The sequence below is a fragment of the Phocoena sinus genome, chromosome 1, assembly GCF_008692025.1.
Source record: "Phocoena sinus isolate mPhoSin1 chromosome 1, mPhoSin1.pri, whole genome shotgun sequence".
Classification (NCBI taxonomy): domain Eukaryota; kingdom Metazoa; phylum Chordata; class Mammalia; order Artiodactyla; family Phocoenidae; genus Phocoena; species Phocoena sinus.
The window spans coordinates 105,620,985-105,637,340 of record NC_045763.1 but is presented as its reverse complement, the minus strand read 5'-3'; the positions used below and the strand labels follow the sequence as shown (position 1 = coordinate 105,637,340).

General features: G+C 35.2%; 1 protein-coding gene across 1 annotated transcript in view; it reads left to right on the top strand.

The window, feature by feature from the left end:
- SPAG17 (sperm associated antigen 17) overlaps positions 1 to 16,356 on the top strand; it is a 232,028-nt gene that overhangs the window by 106,837 nt on the left and 108,835 nt on the right. Inside the window, 2 exon segments of the mRNA XM_032628568.1 lie at positions 8,570 to 8,760; positions 10,320 to 10,411. Of these exon segments, the coding sequence (XP_032484459.1) occupies positions 8,570 to 8,760; positions 10,320 to 10,411 (283 nt within the window).

The following is a 16,356-nucleotide window of genomic DNA, read 5'->3' as shown; positions in this document are numbered from 1 at the left end:
GGGTTTCTCTCTGGGCTTTCTAGCCTGTTCCATTGATCTATATTTGTTTTTGTGCCAGTACCATACTGTCTTGATTACTGCAGCTTTGTAGTACAGCCTGAAGTCTGGGAGCCTGATTCCTCCAGCTCCATTTTACTTTCTCAATATTGCTTTGGCTCTTTGGGGTCTTTTGTGTCTCCAAGCAAATTGTGATATTTTTTCTTCTAGTTCTGTGAAAAATGCCATTGATAGTTTGATAGGGATTGCATTGACTCTGTAGATTGCTTTGGGTAGTATAGTCATTTTCACAATGTTGATTCTTCCAATCCAAGAACATGGTATATCTCTCCATCTGTTTGTATCATCTTTACTTTCTTTCATCAGTGTCTTATAGTTTTCTGCTATAGGTATTTTGTCTCCTTAGGTAGGTTTATTCCTAGGTATTTTGTTCTTTTTATTGCAGTGGTACATGGGAGCATTTGCTTAATTTCTCTTTCAGATTTTTCATCATTAGTGTATACGAATGCAAGAGATTTCTGTGCATTAGTTTTGTACCCCGCTACTTTACCATATTCATTGCTTAGCTCTAGTAGTTTTCTGGTAGCATCTTTAGGATGCTGTATGTATAGTATCATGTCCTCTGCAAACAGTGACAGCTTTACTTCTTTTCCAGTTTGGATTCCTTTTATTTCATTTTCTTCTCTGATTCCTGTGGCTAAAACTTCCAAACTATGAATAATAGTGGTGAGAGTGAGCAACCTTGTTCCTAATCTTAGTGGAAATGGTTTCAGTTTTTTACCATTGAGAACAATGTTGGCTGTGGGTTTGTCATATATGGCCTTTATTATGTTGATGTAAGTTCCCTCTATGACTACTTTCTGGAGAGTTTTTTTTATCATAAATGGGTGTTGAATTTTGTCGAAAGCTTTTTCTGCATCTATTGAGATTATTATATGGTTTTCATCTTTCAATTTGTTAATATGGTGTATCACATTGATTGATTTGCATATATTAAAGAATCCTTGCATTCCTGGGATAAAACCCACTTGATCATGGTGTATGATCCTTTTAATGTGCTGCTGGATTCTGTTTGCTAGTATTTTGTTGAGGATTTTTGCATCTATGTTCAACAGTGATATTGGCCTGTAGTTTTCTTTTTTTGTAACATCTTTGTCTGGTTTTGGTATCAGGGTGATGGTGGTCTTGTAGAATGAGTTTGGGAGTTTCCTCCTTCTGCTATATTTTGGAAGAGTTTGAGAAGGATAGGTGTTAGCTCTTCTCTAAATATTTGATAGAATTCGCCTGCGAAGCCATCTGGTCCTGAGCTTTTGTTTGTTAGAAGATTTTTAATCACAGTTTCAATTTCAGTGCTTCTGATCCATCTGTTTATATTTTCTATTTCTTCCTGGTTCAGTCTCAGAAGGCTGTGCTTTTCTAAGAATTGGTCCATTTCTTCCAGGTTGTCCATTTTATTGCCATATAGGTGCTTGTAGTAATCTCTCATGATCCTTTGTATTTCTGCAGTGTCAGCTGTTACTTCTCCTTTTTCATTTCTAATTCTGTTGATTCTTCCTCTTTTTCTTGATGAGTCTGGCTAATGGTTTATCAATTTTGTTTATCTTCTCAAAGAACGAGCTTTTAGTTTTATTGATCTTTGTTACTGTTTTCTTCATCTCTTTTTCATTTATTTCTGATCTGATAGTTATGATTTCTTTCCTTCTGCTAAGTTTAGGGTTTTTTTGTTCTTCTCTCTCTAATTACTTTAGGTGTAAGTTTAGGTTGTTTATTTGAGGTGTTTCTTGTTTCTTGAGGTAGGATTGTATTGCTATAAACTTCCCTTTTAGAACTGCTTTTGCTGCACCCCATAGGTTTTGGGTCATCATGTTTTCATTGTCCTTTGTTCCTAGGTATTTTTTTATTTCATCTTCGATTTCTTCAGTGATCTCCTGCTTATTTTGTTTAGCCTCCATGTGTTTGTATTTTTTACATTTTTTTTTCCTGTAATTGATATCTAGTCTCACAGCGTTGTGGTCGGAAAAGATACGTGATATGATTTCAGTTTTCATAAATTTACCAAGGCTTGATTTGTGACCCAAGATATGATCTATCCTGGAGAATGGTCCATGAGCTCTTGAGAAGAAAGTGTGTTTTGTTGTTTTTGGATGTAATGTCCTATAAATATCAATTAAGTCCATCTTGTTTAAGGTGTCATTTAAAGCTTGTGTTTCCTTATTTATTTTCATTTTGGTTGATCTGTCCATTGGTGAAAGTGGGGTGTTAAAGTCCCCTACTATGATTGTGCTACTGTCAAATTCCTCTTTTATGGCTGTTAGCATTTGCCTTATGTATTGAGGTGCTCCTATGTTGGGTGCATAAATATTTACAATTGTTATATCTTCTTCTTGGATTGATCCCTTGATTATTATGTAGTGTCCTTCTTTGTCTCTTGTAATAGTCCTTATGTTAAAGTGTATTTTTTCTTATATGAGAATTGCTAGTCCACCTTTCTTTTGATTTCCATTTGCATGGAATATCTTTTTCCATCCCCTCACTTTCAGTCTATATGTTTCATTAGGTCTGAAGTGGGTCTCTTGTAGACAGCATATATATAGGTCTTGTTTCTGTATCCATTCAGCCAGTCTGTGTCTTTTGGTTGGTGCATTTAATCCATTTACATTTAAGGTAATTATCAATATGTATGTTCCTATTACCATTTTCATACTTGTTTTGTTTTGTTTATGTAGGACTTTTCCTTCTCTTGTGATTCCCGCCTAGAGAAGTTCCTTTAGCATTTGTTGTAAAGCTGGTTTGGTGGTGCTGAATTCTCTTAGGTTTTGCTTGTCTGAAAAGGTTTTAATTTCTCTGTGCAATCTGAATGAGATCCTTTCTGGGTAGAGTCATCTTGGTTGTTGGTTTTTCCCTTTCATCACTTTAAATATGTCCTGCCACTCCTTTCTGACTTGCAGAGTTTCTGCTGTAAGATCAGCTCTTAACCTTATAAGGATTCCTTTGTATGTTATTTGTTGTTTTTCTCTTGCTGCTTTTAATATTTTTTCTTTGTATTTAATTTTTGATCATTTGATTAATATGTGTCTTGGCATGTTTCTCCTTGTATTTATCCTGTATGGGACTCTCTGCACTTCCTGGACTTGATTGACTATTTCCTTTCCCATATTAAGGAAGTTTTTAACTATGGTCTCTTCAAATATTTTCTCAGTCTCTTTCTTTTTCCTCTCTGGGACCCCTATAATTCGAATGTTGGTGCGTTTAATGTTGTCCAGAGGTCTCTCAGACTGTCCTCCATTCTTTTCATTCTTTTTTCTTTATTCTGCTCTGTGGCAATTATTTCCACTCTTTTATCTTCCAGGGCACTTATCTGTTCTTCTGCCTCAGTTATTCTGCTATTGATTCCTTCTAGAGAAATTTTGATTTCATTTATTGTGGTGTTCATCATTGTTTGTTTGCTCTTTAGTTCTTCTAGGTCCTTGTTAAATGGTTCTTGTATTTTCTCCATTCTGTTTCCAAGATTTTGGATCATCTTTACTCTCATTACTCTGAATTCTTTTTCAGGTAGACTGCCTATCTCCTGTTCATTTGTTTGATCTGGTGGGTTTTTACTTTGCTCCTTCATCTACTGTGTATTTCTCTGTCTTCTCATTTTTCTTAACTTACTGTGTTTGGGGTCTCCTTTTTGCAGGCTGCACGTTTGTCGGTCCTGTTGTTTTTGGTGTCTGACCCCAGTGGCTAAGGTTGGTTCAGTGGGTTGTGTAGGCTTCGTTGTGGAGGGGACTAGTGCCTGTGTTCTGGTGGATGAAGTTGAATCTTGTCTTTTTGGTGGGCAGGACCACATCTGGTGGTGTGTTTTGGGGTGTCTGTGAACTCAGTATGATTTTAGGAGGCATCTCTGCTAATGGGTGGGGTTCCCATCTTGCTAGTTGTTTGGCATGGGATGTCCAACACTGGAGTTTGCTGGTCGTTGATTGGAGCTGGGTCTTAGCATTGAGACGGAGATCTCTGGGAGAGCTCTCGCTGGTTGGTATTATGTGGGGCCAGGAGGCCTCTGGTGGACCAATGTCCTGAACTTGGCTCTCACACCTCAGAGGGTCAGGCCTGACACCTGGTCGGAGCACCAAGACCCTGTGAGCCACACGTCTGGAGTGCTTTCAGAGTTGGAGATGCTGGCCTGCAGTGTCTCTCCTTCTGTGCTGCACGTTAGAATCACCTGCTTCTTCCTTGTTTTGCCCCAAAGGTAGTGTTCCACAGAGAAAAACAATAGCCTTGAAAACAGTCACAGCTCTGAGATGGCTTTTTTTCCCTTTGTGCTTAGTCGGGTTTCCCTTGCTCACAGGGAGCCACATGCAGAGGCATTGCATCCGGCTCTTCCGACCAGAGTTCCTAGTGCGGACTGGCTGCCACCAACACTTCAGCTCAGGCGAGCCATGTGCAGAAGTGAGGCAAAGGACATTGCATCCAAGATGGCAGCCAGGGACTGTGTCTTACCATTAAATTTGTAAACACACATTTTTACTTCAGGATTAATCCCTTTCCTTCCTTTTGTTAGATTCAATTTTCTTAGCTCATTCTTAGCATGTGATTTTTAAAAGTCATACATTCTATTTATTTTCTTCTAGAAGTTACACTTATCCTTTTAAATCACATATTTAAACATTTTTATGTAATAGCTAGGGTTAAAGAATGTTAATATCATTTCACAGAAAATGTTAAAATCTTTAACATATTTTCACTTACTCCCAACAAATCTCCTACCTCCGATTTAGAAATTGCCTAAAAATTTTATTTCCAATTGTAAAGTAATATTTTTTAATCATAAATAAGTGGCATAAATAGTTGCCTACATTTAATTGTAAATTTTATTATTTCTCAACTCTTACTTATATCCCATATTGTCTTGGATGTTTTTTCTTAACGCAGCTGGAAGACATTTGTGAGTAATTCTTTCAGAAAGTATCTGTGGGTGGCAAATTTCCTGAATCATTGCATGCTGAAATATTCCTTATTTTGTTATCTCATTTGAAATATATACATCCGTGTTCTCTCATCACAGATCAGTAGTAATGATTCTGGGTTTTGTTTGAAATGCAGACTTATTAAAAGGTCCTGAGCATAAGAGCGACATGATATGACTTAAGGATGAAACGGATCTTCCTACTTGCTCTCTCTAGAATAGACTACAAGGGGTTGAATGTAGGAACAAGGAGACTTGTTGGGAGTCTATGGAAGCAATCCTAGCAAAAGGTGGTAGTGACAGACCAGGATGGTAGTGGTAAAGGGAATGAGAAGTGATCAGATTCTGAATGTATTTTAAATATGTTTTAAAAAAATCATTTGGATTTCCTGACAGATTGGAAGAAGAACATGAGAAACAAGAGTAGTCAAAGATAACTTCAGGGTATTTGACCTATTTAACTCAACCTGATGACAAGTGCAGACTTGCCATCAGCTAAGAGGCCAAAGGGCTTGATGAGCCGTTTGGAGTGGAAGATCAGGAGTTTGATTTGGGGCATGTTGAGTTTGAGATATCTTTTACCTTCCAAATGACGATGTTGTGTAACCATAATTCATAGTCTACAATTTTCAGTTTATTTCTTTCTCTTTTTTTAGGCAAATAAGGTATTTTATTATTAAATTTTTTTTATTATTTTTAACTTAATTTTTATTAGAGTATAGTTGCTTTACCATGTTTTGTTAGTTTTTGCTGTACAGCAAAATGAATCAGCTATACATATACAACATCCCCTCTTTTTTGGATTTCCTTCCCATTTAGGTCACCACAGTGCATTAAGTAGAGTTCCCTGTGCTATATAGTATGTTCTCATTAGTTGTCTATTTTATACCTAGTATCAATAGTGTATATGTGTCAATCCCAATCTCCCAGATCCTCCCACCCCACCCCTTTCTCCCTTGGTATCCATACATTTGTTCTCTATGTCTGTGTCTCTATTTCTGCTTTGCAAAGAAGATCATCTATACCATTTTTCTAAATTCCATATATATGCATTAACATGATATTTGTTTTTCTGACTTACTTTGGTCTGTATGACACTCTCTAGGTCTAGCAACATCTCTATAAATGACCAGTTTTGTTCCTTTTTATGGCTGAGTAATATTCCATTGTATATATGTACCACATCTTCTTCATCCATTTCTCTGTTGATGGACATTTAGGTTGCTTCCATGTCCTAGCTATTGTAAATAGTGCTGCAGTGAACACTGGGGTACATGTGTCTTTTCAAAGTATGGTTTTCTCTGGATATATGCCCAGGAGTGGGATTGCTGGATCATATGGTTACTCTATTTTTAGTTTTTTGAGGAAACTCCATACTGTTCCGCATAGTGGCTGTACCAATTTACATTCCCACAAACAGTGCCGGAGAGTTCCCTTTTTTCCACACCCTCTCCAGCATTTATTATTTGTAGACTTTTTGATGATGGTCATTCTGACTGGTATGAGGTGAAACCTAATTGTAGTTTTGATTTGCATTTCTCTAGTAATTAACAGCATTGAGCATTTTTTTCATGTGCCTATTGGCCATCTGTATGTCTTCATTGGAGAATGACTATTTAGATTTTCTGTGCATTTTTTGATTGGGTTGTTTGTTTGTTTGTTTTATTGAGCTGTATGTGTTGTTTGTATATTTTGGAACTCAATCCCTTCTCTATCACATAGTTTGCAAATATTTTCTCCCATTCCGTAGGTTATCTTTTCATTTTGTTTATGGTTTCCTTTGTTGTGCAAAAGCTTTTAAGTTTAATTAGGAGCCATTTGTTTATTTTTGTTTTTATTTCCATTATTCTAGGAGACAAATCCAAAAAAATGTTGCTGCAGTTTATATCAAAGAGTGTTCTGCCTATGTTTTCCACTAAGCTTTTTATAGTGTCTGGCCTTACATTTAGGTCTTTAATCCATTTTGAGTTTATTTTTGTGTAGGTGTTAGGGAGTGTTCTAATTTCATTCTTTTACATGTAACTGTCCAGTTTACCCAGCACCACTTATTGAAGAGACTATCTTTTCTCCATTGTTTTGTATATTCTTGCCTCCTTTGCCGTAGATTTTAATTGCCCATAAGTGTGTGGGTTTATTTCTGGGCTTTCTATCCTGTTCCATTGGTCTGTTTCTGTTTTTTGTGCCAGTACCATACAGTTTTGATGACTATAGTTTTGTAGTATAGTCTGAGTCTGTAGTATAGATTCCTCCAGCTCCATTCTTCTTTTTCAAGATTGCTTTGGCTATTCAGGGTCTTTTGTATTTCCATACAAATTTTAAAAATTTTGTCCTAGTTCTGTGAAAAATGCCATTGGGCATTTGATAGGGGTTGCATTGGATCTATAGATAGCCTTGGTTATTATGGTCATTTTAACCATATTGATTCTTCCAATCCAAGAACACAGTATATCTTTCCATCTGTTTGTGTCCTCTTCAGTTTCTTTCATCAGTGTCTTATAGTTTTTGGAGTATAGGTTTTTTGCCTCCTTAGATAGGTTTATTCCTAGGTATTTTATTCTTTTTGATGCAATAGTAAGTGGGATTGTTTACTTAATTTCTCTTTCTGCTATTTCATTTTTAGTGTATAGAAGTGCAACAGATTTCTGTGTATTAATTTTGTATCCTACAACTTTACCAGATTAACTGATGAGGTCTAGTAGTTTTCTGGTAGTATCGTTAGGATTTTCTATGTATAGTACCATGTCATGTGCAAACCATGACAGTTTTACTACTTCTTTTCCAATTTGCATTTCTTTTCTTTAAAAGAGATCAAGAATTAAAGAAAATAATGAAGCAACTTGAGTATAGAATTCATCTAGCTTTATTTTTTCAAAACTTTTATCCTCACTTTCATACAATTTGACAGTAACTAATCTTTATTGTCAAACCTAGATATTTCAACTTTTTTCCCTAGCAACAACTTTCTTTGGACATTCATATATTGTAAGTGTACATAACATTTAGTTAAAATAATTACAATAATCTGTATAAATAGAATAAATGGATTTGGGAGCAAATATTACTGAATCCTGGTAAACAATAAGATGCTGATGTATACATAAATGCACAAGCAGCTTAGGGTGTAGTATTTAGGATGTGGGTATTCAAGGGCCAGTAAGTTTTATAGCAAGAGTGCAGTGTTTCAGCTAGTACAGTGAGTCACTTAGCTGGTAGTCAATTAAGATAGTACCTATTGTGCTATAAAATTGCCCTAAAAAGAGATTTTGCCATATTACTCTCCAATTAATAGCATTGAGAATGACTGTTTCTCCAAACCGTCATCAACTCTTGGTATTATCAAGCATTTTAATCTTTGGTTTGGATGGAAATATCTAATTTTTAATTTTATACATCTTTAATCATGAAGGAAGCTGAACAATTTTCAAATGTTTATTGGATATTTATATATGACTACTTTGTACAAAATATATTCTAGGATATATTGCTATTACATTTGTTACATGGGCAATTTAGAATCAGTTCATTTTTTAAAATTTCATTTGCACAATCAGTATCCTAAGCACTTGTTGACTTTAACTAATATTAGCTCAGTTGTCACCTGCTGTTCTTTGCTTTTTTTTTTAGGAATTATTTGGAACTTGTTGCAAAATCCATTCAAGATTGGATCATAAAAGAAGAAGCTGTATATCAGGAAGCTAACATGGCTGAGGAAATCAGTAGGACCAAGAATGAGCTGGAAATAAAATCTGCTGGTACCAAAATTTCTTCTACTAGCAAAATTTATTCTATTAAAAAAATCTAAAAATAAGTAACCAGTTGAACTTATACATAAGTCCAAAGACATTCTATTTATTAATTTAATCAAGACAGTGAACATTTCAGGATTAAAAAGAGTTATCCACAAAATTTCTGAGACCCTTCACTTTCCCTAAAAAATAGAATAGCTGCATTCTAAATATGATGAAAATATTTGTTGTATATTGATTGATACTTGTCTTATATTGACCATACTTCCTGCCAGATCTGAAAGATTCAATCTATTCAGATCCAGTGTGATGCTGAGAAATGCCAAATGTCTTTATTTTGCTGGGATTGATAGGTTCACCTATCTAAGTTTTGTTGGCAATATATGAGTTAGATTCAGAGTCAGTATGTCTCCGTAAGAATCATTATGGCTTCCAAAGTGAGATTAAAACAAGACCTTCCTTGGAAGAGTAAACAAAATAGTCCCGAGACTAACTGGGAGTTAGAATTTAAAAACGAAGGAAAAACGGATTATTGGGGGCCTGTGACATGGACTCTACAGGATGTTGGATCAATAGATATTTTCATTTTTGTTGTCAATTTTCTTGGCTTTGATGCTGTCAGTCAGAGAGAAGAGGGTGAGAAAAAGAGGAAGGATACTTGATAAATAAGTGAAATGTTGAGGTAATTCATCTGGAAAGTAAAGATATTTCACTGGGTTCGTACAAAGGAAATGAGCTCTGTGTGAATAATACTCATTGTTTCTGATAACCAAGTTGAGAGTGATTTCCTATAAAGAAGCAAAACTATATAATTTCCAAAGTTTTTGCAACCACTATAAACTACCAAAGCCAATTTGCTTGGCTTGATTCTAAAATAAAACTTGGAAAACCAAGTCAAAGATGAAGCATTCACCTTTCACCAAAATGGTTACATAATCCATCCATCAACTCAGCTTTCCTCCTGATGGGGTGCAGCAGGACAGCACTAGGTAATTGGAATACTCGATGGGACTATCTAAAAAGACAGGTAGGGCTGCCCTCTCACAATCGTGTCCAGGCCATACTTTACTGTTAGTAGCAAAAATTGTGGGTTGACTGCCTTTTCTTTATTCTGCTTCTGAGCAGAACCAAAAGCTTAATAATTATCTGGGTGTCTATGGACCAAATTCAGAAAATGGTTTATTTGGAATTGGGATTGGAATACACCTGGTAGGTATTGCATTCAGTTTGAGGCCTCTCAAGTCAGGACAGATGTAAATCTTCACAACAGAATAACTATGATGGCAAGAGGAGGGCTTCAGTATAGAAAGAAAAGTTAAATTTTTTCTGTGTGGTCTTAAGGGGTTAAATTAGGATTAATTAGGTTAAAACTCTAGTGAGAGAGAGTCCAGTTCACTAAAAGCTTCAAAATCTCAACACTTTGAGAATGGAATGTACTGCCTCTACAGATGGTGAGTTGTTCATCCCTAAAAGAGCTCAGTTCCACTTCAGATGTCCACTCTAGAGATGGCAAAAAAAGAATTCAGAGATGAGTGAATGGGGATCCCCTACAACCCAGACGCTTGGTCCTTCTATGAAACCTTATTTTAGAGAGTTTTACTAAGAAGTTTAATTTTCTCTGATTATAGGTAACAAAGAAATGAGCAAAACAGAGATATCAGATCAAGAAAAAGAAAAAGAGAAGGAAAAGATTCCTTTTATTTTAGAAGGCTCTCTCAAGGTAATCCAAGGAAAGGCAAATGACACTGACAAATCACAAGTTCAAAGTTATTTTGTGCTAGTTTGTGTGGTATAACAGGAAATGATCTTTTTGCTAAACTTGAAATGACAGTCTCTCCACCAAGCTGTCTCCTCCATCAGATGATAAGCCTTTAGGAAACTATGCCAAAATCCAGGGCAGTGCTTTGTTCATAGTTGGTAAACTCTCTGCATCTGCTGCAGGAAGTTGTTTTTGTTGGCATTTTTATTGGAATTTTTAATTACAAAAGTAATACATGCTTTTATAAGAAATCAAACTTAACCTGGCTGTCCTAAGACCCTAAAGTCAGAAATATTAATGATTTGGCATGTTCTATGCTTATACAAGCATGCATGCACAAATATAAGAGAGTATTCATGTTTGGTTTTGGTTTAGGTTTGGTATGTTTCTTTTTAACTCTGCTACATGCTTTTTTCTCTTGGCAACACATCATGAATATCACTTCCGGACAATATCTAGAGATCTAACTTATTTTCATAGCATTATATTAGTCTATGATTTGGATGTACCTTAATTTATTAAACAATTTCCTTAGTAATAAATACCACTTTTTTCTATTTATACAGAAATATTTAACTTTTATGTAGTCAAATCAATCATCTTCGGCCAAAATTTAAAAGACACAATGCCAGATTTTGTCAAGGATGTGAAGTAAAGTAAATTCTCATACACTGCTGATTGAAGTATAAGTTGGTACTTCCACTTTGGAAAATTGGACATACATACTAAAGTTAAGCATATGATTTCTCTTTAACCAAATAGTTTCACTCCTAAGTATATACCTAATATACTTATGCATGCATGTGTTCACCAAGACACATGGACACAGTTTTCCTTGCAGCATTATTTTTAATTCTCCCAAACTGGAAACAATTCAAAGATTCATCAGTAGAATGTCTAGAATGGTTAATGTAATGAAATACTATGCAGCTCTGGAAATAAATGACATATAGCTACACACAGAAATATGGATGAATCTCACACACATGTTAAGCAAAAGAAGAGAAAGTTAAAAGGCTATATACCTTATGTAGGATTTCGTTTACTTACGTTTTTAAATAGGCAAAGTTAAACTAATGTATTAAAAATTAGGATGATATTTGCCTTTGGGACAGTACAAGTGGATGGTAATTGAGGAGAAGCGTGAGAAGGGCTTCTGGGGAGCTGGAGGTCGTCTGTTTCTTGACCTGGTGGTAGTTTTACAGGAGCACTTACTTGGTGGTAGTTCATTCAGCTGTTCACTTAGGATTTGTGCTCTTTTTGTATGTACGTTACAGCTTGTCGAAAAAAGTGTTTTAAAAATCTATCATTTTTTTTTTAATGGTTTTAGGGCTTCTGTGTTTTTGGTTCCATCAGGTTGATTCCACCTTGAGTTTGTATGTTAATTTTCCTTCACTCTCTTAGAATATTTTCATAGATATCCTTTTTATATTCAGAGATCTAATCTATCTGAAATACATGTTTTGTAGCATAATGTAAGGGTCTTTTTCTCTGCCCAGATGGACTGTCATTTTACTAGTACTATTTAATTAAATGTAATATTACTCCCCACCCCTTAAACAAATTGGAATATTGATATGTCACATATTAGGTACCCATTTTTTAATCCATTTTTATAGATCCCTATAAAATGATAAGAGATATCCTGAACTCTTCTGAACACTACAGTGTCTACTGAGTGTTTGTGTCCTTCAAAATTCACATGTTGAAAACCTAATCCCAATGTGATGGTATTTTAAACCATTTTTGAATGCTGTATTCTGTTTCAGTTAATTATTCTTATACAAGTACCATACTATTTTAATTACAGTAGCTTTGTTGTAAGCTTATAGACTGTGTAGGCAGGAGCTGATTTTCCCACCTCCATCAGTATGCAATAACCCTCAAAAGAGCATTGGTTAAGACTGGTGAGCCTCCCTGGCTTCTTGGTATTAATGGTAAAGATAATTACATGGCAACTCTTTAAGTTTATTATTATTTGCTGCTTAATCTTAGTAAATTTTTTAAGTATCTGTTGGTATTGAGACTAATATCTATTGGTTTTTTTTCCCCTTTATTTAGGAGATATATTGAATTATGGAGATTGATTTAACAATATGAATAACATTTGTATTTCTAAAAAAAAATTCTCTTCAGCATTTCCTAAAGTTTTGTCCTTATCCCACAAAACCACATATGCCATAATTGCCTAGGTATCTCTGGGGGGAGGAGAGACTTAAAATATACGTGTTTTCACTCCATTCTAACTGATCTCTGGGAATAGAACCTAGGAATTTTAATTTTTAGTTAAGCTCCTGGGTCCATCTTTATGTACATTATTGATGAAAAATTATAGCACCATTTTTTTCATGGAATGTTATTATTTTAATAATATTTTAATTAATATTTTAATATTTAATTATTTTAATAACTTACTCTGTTCTGATAGTATTTTATCTAGAATTTTTGTGTCTATGATGAATGAAATGATAGGCTTTTGTGTTGTTCTTAACAAGCATTACTATTGAGGTTACATTGGCTTCTTTTTTGGGGGAGGAGGTGCTGCACCTCATGGTATGTGGAACTTCCCTGAACAGGGATCAAACCCACGCCTCCTGTAGTGGAAGCATGGGATCTTAACCACCAAAGCACCAGGGAAGCACCATGTGTTGGCTCTTGTTTTTAATTTAAGTATAGTTGATGTACAGTATTATATAAGTTACAGGTGTTCAATATAGTGATTCACAATTTTATAAAGACAGCAATGACTATTACAAAGGCAGCACCTAATCAAAAGATTGTGAAGTCTGTGGAGGTTTCTGCACCCCGAGTTGGTGGAAAGCACTAAGTTGGCAGATGAGATTTTCAAATAAAGATATGACTATAACTAAAAAAAAAAATCACTACATTTATAGTTGTTACAAAATATTGGCTATATTCCCTGTGTTGTACAATAGATCCATGTAGTTTATTTTATACCTAATACTTCGTACCTCTTAATCTCCTTCCCCTATATTGCCCCTCCCCCTCCCTCTCCCCACTGGCAACTACTAATCTGTTCTCTATATCTGTGAGTCTGTTTCTTTTTTTTATATTCACTAGTTTTTTTGTATGTTTTAGATTCTACATGTAAGTGATATCATACTGTATTTGTCTTTCTCTGACTTATTTCACGTAGCATAATACCCTCCAAGTCTATCCATGTTGCTGCAAATGGCAAAATTTAATTCTTTTTACGGCTGAGTAGTATTCCATTGTGTATATGTATCTATATCACATCTACTTTAGCTGTTCATCTGTTGATGGACACTTAAGTTGCTTCCATATCTTGGCTATTGTAAATAATGCTGCTATGAAATTGGGGTGCATGTTGGCTTTTAAAATGAATTAAGGAAGCACAGCAAGATTAACATAGAAAAAGAAATCACTGGAGTTCCTATTCACCAGCAATAACTGATTAGAAAATGTAACATAAAACCAATATCATTCACAACAGCAACAAAAACTATAAGGTGCCAAGAAAAATAAATTCATAAAAGATTTTTCTTTATGGAGAAAATTACAACATATTATTGAAGGACAATAAACACCTGAATAAGTGGGAAAATATACCATGGTCTGGATGAGAAGACTCAGTTTAGGATATGAAATATACTCATATACCTTTAAAAGTATATGCTCATACTTTTGTTTTGTTTGTTTATTTATTTATTTATTTATTTTTGGCTGCGTTGGGTCTTCGTTGCAGCCTGCAGGCTTCTCTAGTTGCGGCGAGCAGGGGCTACTCTTTGCGGCGTGCAGGCTTGTTGTTGCAGAGCAGGGCTCTAGGCATGCAGGCTTTAGCAGTTGCGGCACATGGGCTCAGTAGTTGTGGCTCACTGGCTCTAGAGCACAGGCTTAGTAGTTGTGGCGCACGGGCTTAGTTGTTCCACTGCACGTGGGATCTTCCCAGACCAGGAATCGAACCCGTGTCCCCTGCATTGGTAGGTGGATTCTTAACCACTGCGCCACCAGCAAAGTCCCGTGGGGCTTTTTTTAAATTGGTACGTTTTTCACATCTGTGCCAGGCTGACCTCTTCTAGATCCTGAGTCAGGTCAGCGGGTTTAGGTTTTGTTAGTTACATCAGTTGATTTTGTTTTCTGCTGTGTTCGGTGCACACACTTGACAGCCATCCACTTCTGCTCAGAGGTAAAGGGGTATTCAGCTTTTCTGATATAATCCTGTTGAAGTCCATCAAGACCCATCTTCACTACAAGAGCAATTAAGGCTCCTTCCGTTGGTTTCCCCATTAGAGTGTTGTTTCTAATTACAGCATCATTGCACACACAGCCTGCCTCAACAATTTTGCTAACAGATGGGTTATAGAATCCATGAACAACATCACCATCAACAATCACTTCCCCAAATGGATTGTAGCCAACTCCAGTAACCTCAGCACGCAGGCCATCTGAAGTAAATATGTGGGTAACAGTCATTTCATTCTTCATCAGGGTTCCAGTTTTATCTGAACAAATCATGTTACAGCAGCCCAGAGTTTCAACAATAGGTAGTTTTTTCACAATGGCCCTTTTCTTCACCATTCTCATAACACCAAGGGCTAGAGTCCCTGTGACCACAATGGGAAATAGAAATATATTCCTATCAAAATTTCAGCAGTTTTTTAATGAACCTTGGAAAGCTGATTCTAAAATTAATAAAAACAAAGGGATAGGAGCTTTCTTTCAGATAGTATTTTACTGACAAATTCTATCTCTTTATTTTTACCTTTCTGTGGCTTGATAATTTAAGTGTGTCTCTTGTAAACAGGGATTATAAACTAAATTAAAAAAAAATTATACTGATGATTTTTCTTTTAGCAGAAGACTTGAATCCATTTATACCTATTCTAATAAACTATATATTAAGATATATAGTTTATTTTCGATTTTCAATCTGTTTTCTATTTTCCTACCTTTTCTGTGATCCTTTTTTCTTGTTTTCTTTTGTATGTTTTTTTTTCTTTTTTACTTGCAATCAATTTGATGATAGGGAACACTAATTTTAACTCTAAGTAAAATGCTATCCTCCCTCACCAGAAGAATTCTATTTTTCATATTTGTAGACTGTATTCTGGGGAAAAATTGTACTCAGTGAGTTGTCAATAAAATATTTGCAGAAATTACTTTTCTTGCTTGTTACATAAATACCTACACAATATCCTTGATATTGTCTTTTGACCCAAAAAGCCTAAATTATTTACTATCTGGCTCTTAATAGGAAAAGTTTATAATGTATACACTTTATTTCTATTCTTCTAGTGGTTGCTCTAGATTTTCAACTTGTATATATAATTTAATGAAGTCTCAATAAAATATCTTTCTTCCAGAACAATATAAGGAATTATTAAAACGGCTTCCTCTCTCCCAACCTGTGTTTAAGTTTTATCTTGATTTTTTTTGTTCCCACAAATTAGCCATTATTGTTGTCATTACTTTATACAGTCAGTGCTATTGAGATTTAGCCCCATGCTTACCATTTGTTTTGTTGAGCATTTCTTCTCACATCTTCTATTTTGGGAGTATTTCCTTTAGAACTTCCTTTAGTGAGGGTTTGTTGCTATTGAACAGGTCTGAAAAATGGTTTTACTTTACCTTATTTATTAAACATAGTTTTAATTTATAAAATTCTTGTTTGACTTTTTTGTATCCTGTTAGTACTCTCAAGATTTTGTTCCACATTTTTCTACCTGATGCTGTAGTTGTTAATATTGGGTTGGCCAAAATTTTGTTCAGGCTTTTCCATAAGATATTATGGAACAGACTTTTTGGCCAATCCAATAAATTGATTGTCGATCTAACTTGTCATTCTTTTATAGACAGTTCATCTTTTCTCTCTAGCTGCTTTGAAAACATGCGGTGGTGTGCTGGTGTTTAGCATTAGCTCTCTA